This window comes from Tinamus guttatus, unplaced genomic scaffold (genome assembly GCF_059628265.1).
Source record: "Tinamus guttatus ecotype Peru unplaced genomic scaffold, ASM5962826v1 Tinamus_guttatus_pri_ptg000149l, whole genome shotgun sequence".
Classification (NCBI taxonomy): Eukaryota; Metazoa; Chordata; class Aves; order Tinamiformes; family Tinamidae; genus Tinamus; species Tinamus guttatus.
Window position 1 is genome coordinate 863,986 of NW_028288683.1, and position 12,775 is coordinate 876,760.

The 12,775-nt window shown below is 35.4% G+C and overlaps 1 protein-coding gene across 1 annotated transcript in view; it reads left to right on the forward strand.

Moving 5' to 3' along the window:
- Positions 1-12,775, forward strand: part of EDIL3 (EGF like and discoidin domains 3) — a 224,305-nt gene that overhangs the window by 53,180 nt on the left and 158,350 nt on the right. Inside the window, exon 2 of the mRNA XM_088522101.1 lies at positions 8,250-8,378. Coding sequence (XP_088378227.1) covers positions 8,250-8,378 — 129 coding nt within the window. The remainder of the gene's footprint in view (positions 1-8,249; positions 8,379-12,775) is intronic.

A 12,775-nucleotide genomic window follows, 5' to 3' on the forward strand; every position in this document is an offset into this window, starting at 1 on the left:
GTTATCATTTGCCTAGCAGATATGTAACTTCACAGAATTTTGCATGGTATCTGGGGAAGTTTTAGGACTGAAATAAACCTCTCTTAGAGTAACAATATCCTGTATATTCTCTACAGTCTATATGTGCAAAAGCTTGGGTTATTGTTCTATATCTGAAAAAAATCTGAACAGCTAAGTTCAAAATTGCATCTGTACATCTTTCCAGAGACTAACAAAAATCAAAAGGATATGAATCATTCATCTGCAGAGCTAGAGTCTGTGCCACTGCTAGCTGCATCATCTAAAATAAACAGAATCACTTCTTTATTGTAGCTGACAGCTGTAATGTCCTTATCATTTCGTGTTCTTCACAGGAGGGACATGTCTCAGTTACATAATTATTATTCTAAATATGATCTGTAACATCACCTTCCTGTAAAGTCAGAGAGAGAAATGATGAAAACTAGTTGTGTCTATTTAGGTGACATTTCATTTCTATTTGCGGCAGAAATTTCTGGTGATAGATTTAAATGCTCAAATGACAAAACAACAACAACAAAAAGCATGGAACAGTGTAAGATCAAATAGTTATAACAATAGAAACCTATAGGATCTTTGCCTTCCTTTTAACTGAGGAGTTCAATATCATAAAAGCCTCTCTTAAAGTAACCTTATGGTTGTATCATTTAGTTCATTTAGGAAAGAGTGTTTGGTGTCTGCAGAACTATTAAAATAGTAGCTTAGTGCCTCAGTGAGCATCAAAATGAATCCTTTAGTTGCCTCCAAATACTACATTCACTTTGGTTCAGTTTACAGAGTGGTTTTGCTCTTCATAAGCAAGATGATGAAAGTATTGATGGGCAGAATGTATGTGTTCTTATAAATCCACATATATATTCACTTGGTACTTAGAGATATGGTTCCGTAGAAACTTGAAATGAGAATATGAAATTTGGTGTGTTCACTCTTTAAGATGCTTCGCCTGAGATATTAAACAGTGTCTATACCTTAAAAACTGTTGAAACTTTTCTTTAAAATGTGGCAAAGTATGATATTTAATAGTAGGCATCTAAAAATAGGAGCAGCTAAAAGAATCACTGGCTAGTTTTCAAACAGTAATGACACTTTATTTTATAATTCATATTGTTTTAAGGTATTTCCTTTTGGATAAGATAGTAGGATGTTGTGAGTTTTTAAAACTGTTAATTATGACTCATTGCTCATCTCTCTCTCTCTTTTTTTTTTTTTTTTAAATTTACATGTGATGAGAAAAGATAAATTCAGCAGTGCTGAGGAAACTAGTAATTGCCTAGCAACCAGTACCTGAAATCCAATATAGGGCAAACAAAGAAAAAAATGAAACTTTTTTTTAACTCATATATCCATATGTAGCTATATATATGCATGTACTACATTCTGGTGCTTCCAAATCACTAATCTCAAAAGGTGTGAAGTTTAAGGCAAGGAGTGGAAATGTAAAATAAGATGCCAATGGAGTGAAAATTTAGATTATTTAACAGCCCCAAAGTGATATTTTTGCAACTGATAAACTGGTTGGTTTTGGCAAAATGTCTTCTTGCATCACTGCTGAATTGAAGGTAGAAACTGAAAAATACTCTCAAATTGTAGTGTCAGCTGAAGATAACCCTCAAAACGGGTAAGAACCTGAATATTCTTAGTCCATGAACCAGTGAAGAACGTACTTACCTAAAGCAGGCTGTAAACAGTTGGAACTGTTCATTTAAAAAGGAACATTCATTCATGTCAGTCTATTTCCCCATCTTGCTATGAAGAAGAAAAGATGAGCATATTGAAAGGGTATCCTCTGGACTCTTCAATGCTGACTGTGTATCTGAATTTTCTTCCATGGGAAGTAGGTGATAGAGATGGAAGAAGCTGCCATGTGTCTGAGTTCAGAGGCTTGGAAATGGTGATTAAAAACCAAACCAAAACAAAAAACTAAAACTCAAACCTCAGTTTAACTCAAAGCAGTAACTGAGCTCCCTGGATTGACAGTCTCATGGTCATGGATAAACAGATGAAGTCTACTAGTCTACTAGTCTACTAGCATTTGACGGACAAACTCTCAGGAGCCCAGATGATTTCTGAGAAAAAACATGTCAGGTCTGCAGAACACGAGGATTTATGGTAAGAATTTCAGTATATATTAATTGAGAAATTTCAAGTTAGCAGCTGTAACTATATGATCAATGTAGAAGAAACTATAATGTATTCTCATCATGACTTAAAATCACTCTGAAAGTTTTGATTGAGAAAACATAATTTCATGGATAGACAAACAGTATAGTCATAAATGCCTTGTATACAGGAAGTCTCAATTTAAGCTTCTATTCTTGACCCCTTCATAAACTACTTTTTTTTTCTGTATGTCTGTATGTCTAAACAGATGCAGCAACATAGGTTGATTCACATGATTAGTGATAGTGATAGTGATGTATAAACAAGTCTGAGGCAACTGATTCAACTGGAATCAAATGAGTGTATGTGAGGATTCCGTAGATGAACCTTGCCATGTTTGTTATGCACAATGAGTGGATATTGGATTGGTTAGGGATTGGTAGGGTTTAGGATAAATGCATTGAAGGCATTTATCAGCTACCTCGTTGCTTGTGCAGTAGAGCATTAATGCTGTAGGCTGAGAGTGATGCTGGGTGGTACAACATTCGTAGTATCAGCTGAGCAGTTTGGGAGAATGTTTCTCCTTTCCTCTGCTGAAACAATTTCTGAGCTGATGGCATTTTTGTCCAAATCCTAATTTAGCAACTAGAGATTCTTGCATTCATTTAAAAAGGAACCACCAAAAAAACCCATGTATAATATCTTTATGTATGCATAAAATCTTCACCACAAATTGTAAAAGTATTCAGAAGGTGATTCCATATTCCTTTTTTAATCATATTTGATCCTTTTCTTACTGGTGAAGCGTTGAAATGACAGGAATAGTTCCTCCTTTTCCCTGAAGAACAGTTGGCATAGAAATGAACTCTTTATAACCTGTGATAGAGAGAAGAGTTACTTTGTAAACTGTTTTCTATTTCTAGTTATTTTTTGTATTGTCGAGCATCAGATGCTTTGAAAAGCTGAAACACTGTAGGCTGAAGTGCAGTGACCTACTACTCTTTTACTTCAAATGAATAAAGTAGCAGATACAGTAAACATTTAGAAAGGGAAAAGATTATACTTTTTAAGGCAGAAGGGGATTTGGCAGAATAGAGATATATCTGTCTAGGCACTATGTTAGGGCTCCAAACCAACCCAGAAAGCAGAAACACACTTTTGATTTAGTCTAATAATGTAATACTGTAAAAATTCAAGTCAGCATTTGTTCTGCACCTAGGATTAGAAGTTCAGTGCTAGGTTCATATCCTAATGATTCTTCAATTAGAACAATTACTTCTAAACCTACATTTATTTTTATATTTTTCAGGTTTCAAAAATTAGCTGTTGTATCTTTGCAAGTTACAAAACAGGCAAAAGTTAGGTTTAAAGAAAAGCTTATGTCTAGTTAAAAGGGTGTTTGGAGACTCTCTTCTACAGTTACAAGCTTCAGAAATTTTTATTTAAATACATACAGGCTCTTTACCTCAGAGGCTTTCAGAAAAAGTAGCATACATCTCAATTGTCATGAAACCTGTCATAAAACCATGAGTTTATTGAAATTAATGTTCTTTTGTAAGGTTTCCTCTCAGATTCAAATGGAGAAGTGTAGAGCTGATAATATCAGAGTGTTCATTTTCTAAACTATTTGGGCAGTCTGCAATGAGTATTTGAGTTTGATCGTTGCATGTACTCTCTGCATAGTGAGAAAATCATCCTAGAAAGCAATTAGAAGGGAAATAACTTTTAGGTTACTAATGTGTTAAAAAAAAATCAACTTTGGGAATTGAATAAAAATGTATCTAATCTTTTGGGTAAGATTTTGGGTCCTCCTTTTTCTATCAATAGCCAAACCAAAAGCTTGAGTTACACAATGTACCTCTAGAACCTCAGCTCATTCCGACGTGCTGTGTTATTTATATATCAGTTGAATTTCTTCTTTCAGGTTGTCATTTGCTGTCAAGCAAAGTATTGCGCTATTTGGTGCAAGAAGAATCGTGCAATATAATTTGTGGGGCTTTCTAGAATTAAAAAGTATGCTAAATAAAATGTAACATTTGTGAAATACTTTATTTGGCATTGTTACCTTTCTCCCTGTACCCTCTGGTGGAAGAAGTGATAAATGGTTCTTTCAGCATCTTGTTGAAAGGATGTTTCTTAAAATGATTTGATAAAGGTATGTAAATGAGAAAGGTGCACTTAGCAGGCAAGTCCCTCTCATTGAGCATAACATAAGAGATCTTATTTCATCTGTCAGGCCTTAAAAAAGGTCTAAATGTTACTAGAGTGGAGATATCTCACAATTTTGTTTTGAGTTTTGCTATATACTTCTGTCTGTTTGGTGGGAAGGAGATGGGTTCTTAATAAACACTCTGAAGTCATTCAGAAAAAAATCAAAGGTGTAAGGAAAAGATGCAGGAAAAAAGAAAATAGTATCATCTCCTCTCCAAATCCAGAGTTTATTCTGAGATGTTTTCAGCTTGGTCTCACCTTAGTTCCTCTATGTACATGGTTACATAACTTAAAAGTGTAAGTAAGTCCCATAAAAGAAATGAATATGAAGTGGTTAATGAGTTCTGTCAGTATCTTGGGAGAAGTGTGTGAGCATGTACATCTCAGTCTATGGCCCTCTGTTAGTTCAGCCCAAATCGTAGTAGTTTCAAGCAATGAGATTTTACTGTCTGAGATTTTCTTGAGGATGGAATGGGGGCAGCACCAGCTGTAGTACATATTTTAAGGTGTTGTGATATACCTTAATGCTTGAGTAACCTGATAGTGAAATGTACAAGGGGTAGTCAGGATATCGAAAATAAAAGCATGAATTATTGATTTTTTTGACACTTGTATTCTTTATTGGGCCACTTCCAGAACATTTCAATAAACCTGTACTGGTAATTGTCACTTGATGTTTTTTTCCAATAATTAAGTTGTTAGTGTTTGCTTACTTCATGGAAATTTGTCAGAACAAAAATTTGTCTGTTGCAAATGGCATATTACCAATCACTATGATATGTTACGGATACCAAGCACATTTCTGTAAGAGTTAGTCAAATAGAGTCCTTTCCTTGAGGTCTATTTTATTCTTCTATTTGCTCTGACTCGAAGGTTAAGTTCTAAAACTCCTGCTGCAGCATAGTACTACAATGGTAACAAATCCCATAACCTGTTACGTTAAAATAAAGTGCACCCGTATAAGCTGTTTAGAGCAGAGCCTCTAAAATCAAATTCTGTGCATCAAACTGAGTAGAATATATAACAAATTAGACTTCACTATTTCAGCATGAATGGGCTCTCAAGAGGCGCAAATGTAAATTGAGAGGCGTATTGTTGATTCAAAGGTGACATTTATTTTTGTTCTGCACAATTTCACAGGCACTAAGTCATGAGGGTGCTAACATTTTAAGTGAGTTTTACTAATTTCAGTATGCAAATTTGAACAAACTCTATATGTAGCCTTTAGTAGAGTTATTGCTCGCTTTGTCTGTATGCTTGCTCATTTCTCTGCCTTGTATTTCATGTCATCCTGAAGTCTTATTTTAACCATTCCTCTACAAAGCACTACACCACACTTTCAGCTTTAGTCCTCTTCTGTGTTTTGTGAGTTAGCCTAGGTAATCTTGGGAAACAGCTTCTTGTCTTTTTTATTGTTTTTAGTCTTTGTATCGTTTCTGACACGTTGTAGGTTCCCTCCAATAATTGAGATATTTTAAAGCCTACTGCTAATTAATTTGCAAGAGCAATAAAAATGTGACACATGTATATTGACCCAAGTATATCTGAATTAACCTTGGCATAGTCTAGACGATCTTTTAAAACAGTAATATAAAATATAGGAGTGTTTCCCTTTGTAATTTTACCTATGATATAAATTAGAAAGCTTTATGTATTTTCCTTAAAGATATTTTGTCAGGAATTGATGTGCTCAAAAACTGAGCCAGTCTAGAAGCTGAACGAGTCTTATTAATTCCTTGTGAGTGTGGATGTTAGATGTTTTAGTGTACTTGCTGGTGTTTCCAGGCTTCTTGATGAGGACAGGACATGTCACATTATCCCGTCCTGCCCATGATGTTTGTGCTCTCTTATGCCTACATTATATTACCTCAGTGAAGAAATGGGCAAAGTAAAAGGAAACACAAACAGCAAATATAGACAGTAATAATATAATCTCTATATGAAATGGATGAGAACAGTGGAATCCAGCAGTATTTTGTTCATAACTATTTGTTGTTTGTAAAGAGATAGGTCATGCTTTTTTGTTTTATTTATGTTTGTTTTTATTTGTGTTTTTTTTTTTTCCAAATGAAACTACTTCAAAATTATTCTGGCCTCAGTCAGAATTTATTCCCAAAGCATTTTGAGATGTCTTGCTACTGATTATGTTCTCTTTTAGATAGTCACGTTTTCTGCATGTGTATTGTATTTGTTATACTTCCGTGATGATAAAAATTATGCAATGGTGACTGACAGAATTTGGGCCAAGGTAGTTGGGTCAAAAGAACAGTTAGTGCAGTGATTTCCTGGACACGGAAGTAAATGACTATTGTTAGCAGACAGCAGCTGTTGTATTGGTCCCAAACTGTAGCGTGGGTCGCTTCACTTTAGAGTAAAGAAGCCAAGATGATTTTTCAGACAAATGAAAACCACACAGTGAAGTATACGTGCTTTGGTCACAGTGGGAGACTTCAAATAAGAAAAATGAGAGGTTCATTCTGCTTGTCAGTCAATAAGAAACTTAGAAATGGAAGTAATAGTTTAACTACCTGCCTTTCTTTTTGGTTCTTGTCTTGCATAATTGAAATTGAAAGAACCACTGACTCAGGAAGCACGTAATAAAAATGTCCTCTCTTGTTTTACTCAATCCAAGTGGATTAACATAACAAGTGTTCCTCCTCCAGATAAATTATTAATGCTATGGGGAATACTTTTTTTCTGAAGCATGTGCTATGTAAGACTAGTTTATACGGTCCTTTCACAAACAAATGCCTAAGCTTCCTGAAGCCAAGGACAAGTCTCCTTTGTTACCCAAATAATTCAGTGAGCACTTAAGAAAAACATTTAACTAGCTTCGATTCAAGTAGAAGACTAATGATTTCTTGTATAGCAGGAGGGGTCACTGATTTTATTAAATAGCTGCACATTGCCTTCAGTTGTTCTACCTTCAAGATAAACTATTAATATCAAATAGATGACACATGATAATCTCTCCCACATAAAGGCAATTTAAAACTGGTAGATTCACTCCCTCTCCTTCCTCGCCCTCCCCCCCCCCAAAAAAAAATAAATCAAAAAATATATTTTTTAAATCTTTTAAATTTCTTACTTGATATTAGATTTGGTTTCTCATATGAGATATTGATCTCAGGTCTGTATGTCAGAAAGATATTGAAAACACTTTGAATTCCACCACCATTGCTATAGTGCTGACAAAAAGCAGTGAACTTTCTGTAACTCTTTCTGCATTTAAATTTAGCAACTTCTTAATAGAAAAAATAGTATCGTACTTATTATTTCATAAAAATTACCTATCCAGTGGAAAGGCATGCTGTTGGCCTAGATGCCATACTTTATATTCAGCAGAAATATAGCCGTGTGCTAATACCTGATCTGAATCTAATTTGTAAAGCTGATTGATTTTAGAGTGTAGAAATCTGGAACAGATAATGATGTAACCACAGCCACTATTTTTGGCTTATCCCATGGCTATAAGTTAATAGCTAGTAGTCAGCTGGTGAAGAACCTGCTAAAGAAATGTAGATTCCTTAACGTTAACCTAGGATTAAATCTAGATTTCTTCAGCAGGTTCTTTACCAGCAATCAATCGGCAGTACAATATATATTCTGTTCTGAATATAGATTCTAAATCATTTAAATATAGGAAGTGTGTGTGAGTGTGGAATATTTTTTGTTAAATTTTAGGATTTCAGTGTTGCAAGAGAATACATTTTATGGAGAAGAAAGCAAGAGAAAATTATGAAATGTGTCCTATTAAATAAGCATGAAGTGGAACTAGCTGAGAGGTATTCAAAGGAATTAGTTTGTCACTGCTTTCTGTTCTCAGTTATCAGTAATCTACAATACTTCAGAGTTTATGCATAACTTTTTGGAGAGTATTACACAAGAAGCTGAGAATCTTTTTTTCCTTTAATCCACAGGAGATGTGTGTGACTCTAACCCATGTGAAAATGGTGGCATCTGTCTGTCCAGATTAAATGATGATTTCTATTCATGCGAGTGTCCTCAAGGCTTCACAGACCCTAACTGTTCTAGAGCTGTGGAGGTTGGTAAGTGCAAACTTTAAACATTGGAATAACTATTTCAATATCCCATTAGTTGTGGCTGGTGATTGTCTGCTGAGTTTTGTGTAGTCATTGATGCATTTTTATTGGTGCCTTATCCTTATTTCTACATCATAGAAATCAATGTCATTACTAGAATACAGTTCAAACAATATCTCAGAAGTGCATCTGTAAATAAAAATCCCCTACAAAGGTTCAGTGCTCCACTGGGAAAACAAACAAACAAACAAACAAACAAAAACTAAATTGTAGTTGTGACTGAACATAACCAATGTTCTTCAGAAATCATGGTTAAAATTCTTCTGAATATTCTTTAGCTGATTTCAAGGACTTAATCTCATTTCAAGCTTGGTTTCCGTTAGTTTTATGCGTAGCTTGAGACAGTAATTAGTTAATGAAGCTAAGTTAGAAAAGCAGTATGTGCTAAATCATAATAAGGTATTATAGTTATTTAAAGAAAAAAAAAAAAACTTTGGAATACTTACCAGCTGGGGGCTGTAATTGATCATTAAATGACAACATAGACTGCAAGTCAAATGTGTTGAGATTTTGTAATGTGTGTATGCCTCAGAGTCACTGTGAACAGGAATGACAACTGCAAAACATGCAGCAGTTGAGAGTTCTCCTATGGAAAACTCTAAGGAGAAAGTGCAGAGGGGAAGATGGCAGAGAGCTTATTACGTCATGGGCCATCCCAATAGCTTTAGTGAAACAGAAGACCTGCAAGCTGCTCAAGCTTATAATTTTTTTCTGAAGTGGGTACAAAAGTATATATGATAGAATCAAATAATAAAAAGCAGATGCTACTGTTTAAATATCTACAGCTCCTGTAGATCTCTTTCTGGTAGTCATGGCTATTGCAATTGGAAGATAAAAGGTAAAAGAGAAGGCAGTGTCTGTCTTGTTTGTGCTAGGAAAACAAGCGGTAGCTGTTGTGACTCTGCGCAGTCTCTGTTATCTGAAAGCCTTCCTTGCCCTGTGTGCCTTTCTTTTGCTGGGAAACAAAGTATTTGACAGTAGTAGCCTTTCAGGTATTTCTTATCTTATAACCATGTTTGTAATTCGTCGATCAAAAATAGTACTCTAATTTCTCCTATGAAAATGATAACAAATAATGGTAAGCAAAGTAATTATGAATCAGACTCAGCTGATTTAAACTCTGGAGTGTTTCAGTTAGAATAGTTGTTGAAAGGTGGGTCTGGTAGGAGCCAAGCAAAGTACTGCAGAAGTCTGTGTGATCAATTTTATTGAGACTGCTTTTTAGAGAATATAGGATTGGAGAGGCAATACTAACAAACATGACTTCCTTTTGGCTTTTTAATGAATTATTGCCAAAAAGTTATTTCTCTTACCCTGTAAAAACTCAAACCATTCTTTTTTGTTTGTTTGTTTCACAATTTTTTTGTATGGGCATTTAGGAAATTAGGAGACATAGAATAAAAAGAAATTTGGGGGGGAGGGGGCGGGGAAGAGAGAGGGATCTGTCATTTGTTCCCTTTTCCTGTTAGTGCTGTTCAGCACATGTGGAAAGCAGGTGGGTGTTCTGCAGAGCCCTCTCATTAGACACCATTAGACATTATTCACTGATGGTGACAGTGAATTGATTATTGATCTCCAGACCTTAGCTGTGAAACCACAAATTTTCAAGATATACAAGTCAGACAAGACGAGTTCACAGTAACATGTAACAGGGTTTTTACGTACTGAATCATGGATTCAAATGAGTGAATTAAAAATGAAATGCAGATGTTTTAAATTAGTATAAAGGAAGAAAGATGCATAAAAATACATGAAATTAGGAAAATTAAATCTCTTACCCAATTTCAGCAATCAAGCTTTAAGACAGTTTGGGTGTTGTATTCAAGGTTATGCCCTTGTGTTCAAGGGCATAGGAATGTAATGGGAGTTATAATTTTTATTAGCTTAATAAAGGCAATACATAAAGTAATCTGACACGATCTGACATTTAATTTCAGGCTAATTCTTATTGGTACTTTTTTTCCAAATGTTATTCATGGAAGGTCCTAACTTCTCTGTCATATAGCTCTACTATTTTCCACTTTATTTAGGTAGTCAAATTCTAAGCTGTTTATATATTTCAAGTTGCTAATCATATTCTGATAATACTCCCCCTCTAATGGTAGTCCTTATTTTTTATATTACCTTATACTAAATTCTCTACATAGGCTTGTGAAAAGACTTGAGATGGAATGATAGGTCTATAATATTACCCTGTTTGTATAGCCAAGTAGTTTCAATGGTGTTTGTATTCTAACTGATTTTAAATATCTGATAAGCTGGTGGAGGATAAGGTAGAGGGAAGCTGCAAAATTGCGTTCTGATTCTTTGCAATACAGCACATCATCCAGTGAGGCAGAAGAGCATTTTGCTAAACAGATAAGAGCAAAATGTAATTCTGTCAAACTTTACAAATAGTAGGATGTTTTCCAAACTAGTGAGGACACCAGGGCCTGAATTACTTTCATAGCAGACTCTTGTATCACTGGCAACATGAATTGTAATACTGATATTAAAATGCATTACAGGCGACGAATTGACAGAGCTGACATTTAGCTAACAGAGGTATCTTGCAGAAACAATGTAAATCAGAGTACCATAAACTGCTGTTGTTATGTGCAATGAGCAGAACTCATATGCACTGTTCAGAAAAACCACGAATGTGATGGACATTGCTTGAGGGCAGAAATGACATTGTGACTATATACTTTGAAATTACATTGGGGAAAATATGAGATTGGGCCTGTGTACTGTTCTGTTTGGTGTATACAGAGGGGAGAAACAGCAAAAGAAATATGGGACTGAAGGTAAAGGCTACGGAAAAGGGCAATTAAGTTTAGTATGCAACAAGGTTGTCAGAATATATTCAATAAGTGACCATGCTGTTCATATTTGAAAAATGAGCAACAAGATCCTTTTGATATTTCAAATCTGATACTCAATAGTTGTCTCTGAGGATAAAATGAAGAATAGGTTTAATCTGCGTAAGAGAATAAATGATGTACAATAACAGAAGGGTTGAAGAGCAGCAAGCACATTAGGGTGTACCTGCAAAGAGCCTCCAAAATTGCCTGCTAGTAGGCAACTGGTTGATGTTGGAAGATGTTTTTCACCTTTGCATCAACTCTCAGCAGTCATTGAGAGGAAGTCAGTATTAAAAAACATGGTAAAACATCTACATGTATTCTAAAAGGATGGAATTGGTTTGGTGCACGTAAATGGTATAATGGTATGATGCACATATTTTAGACAATTTGGGTCTAAGTGCTGGAAGGTTGGTGACTGACAGAAGAGAGAAGAGCCGAAAGGAAAAAAGATGCCATTTTTGTTTTGTTTTGTTGTTTTTTATTCTGTCAAGTGATTTTATTTATAAAAATAAGTGAATGTGGGGTTTCTTGTTTATCATACTATAGTGGTTTCCATATCTGTTCAGCCATTCCAGTTTCCAAGGGAAACTCTTGTGTTGATAGCTACTCTATCTGTTAACTGGGCCTGGAAGACAGGAATCCAAGGGGTTTTTCATGGTATGAAATAAATGTTCAGCAACCAAGATTCAACCCAAAGCAAAACTGCTGTGATCTCTTCTTGTCTTTGTGGCCTTCTGTGTGTGATTTACGTCTCTCTATTGCTTGTACTGACCTCACCCACTGACAGGGCAAGATCTTGTTAGCAAAAGTTTGTAAGGTTGAAATGTTCCCATTGGTTTCCCATCAGTCTTGCACATGCTTTTTAATGCTGTGAGCAGAAATGAATGAATGATTTCAAAGATGCATTTATAGTCCCAGAATATATGGCTTCAGGGAGGAATGCATTTTGTTCATGCTTAAGAGGAATTTCCTGTGTTTCAGCTTCTGGCATTTGTCTCTTATCCTGTCAGTAGGTGCAAGTGAGAAGAGTGTGCCTCAGTCTTATTTATTTTCCCCACACTGTCAGGTATTAATCCACATTGATGAGATCCCCCCAACCCTTCTCTCTTCTCCAGAAACCCAGCTCTCCTTAGACTCTCCTCACTTGTCAAATGTTCCAACCCCTTAATCACCTTAGGGAAATTAATCGTCTCCCTCGGCCTGCTGGCAGCACTCTTCTTAATGCAATACTGTACTCAGTACAGATTGCCAAGAATACTGGTCTACAGTGCAGATTGCCAAGAATACTGGTCTATCAGCTCCACATTTCAGCATCTGTTCTCACTGCTGCATTTTTAGTGTCCTCCAAATTCACTATGTTTATTGTTGTAATGACCATGTCTAATAAAGTGACTTGGTCACAGTGTGTCTCACTGCTAACTTGAAGATTTTATTCAATGCTTGTGACTTCTTCTTTGGTTAAGTGTCATTGTATTTTGATCTTGGTATTGATTTATT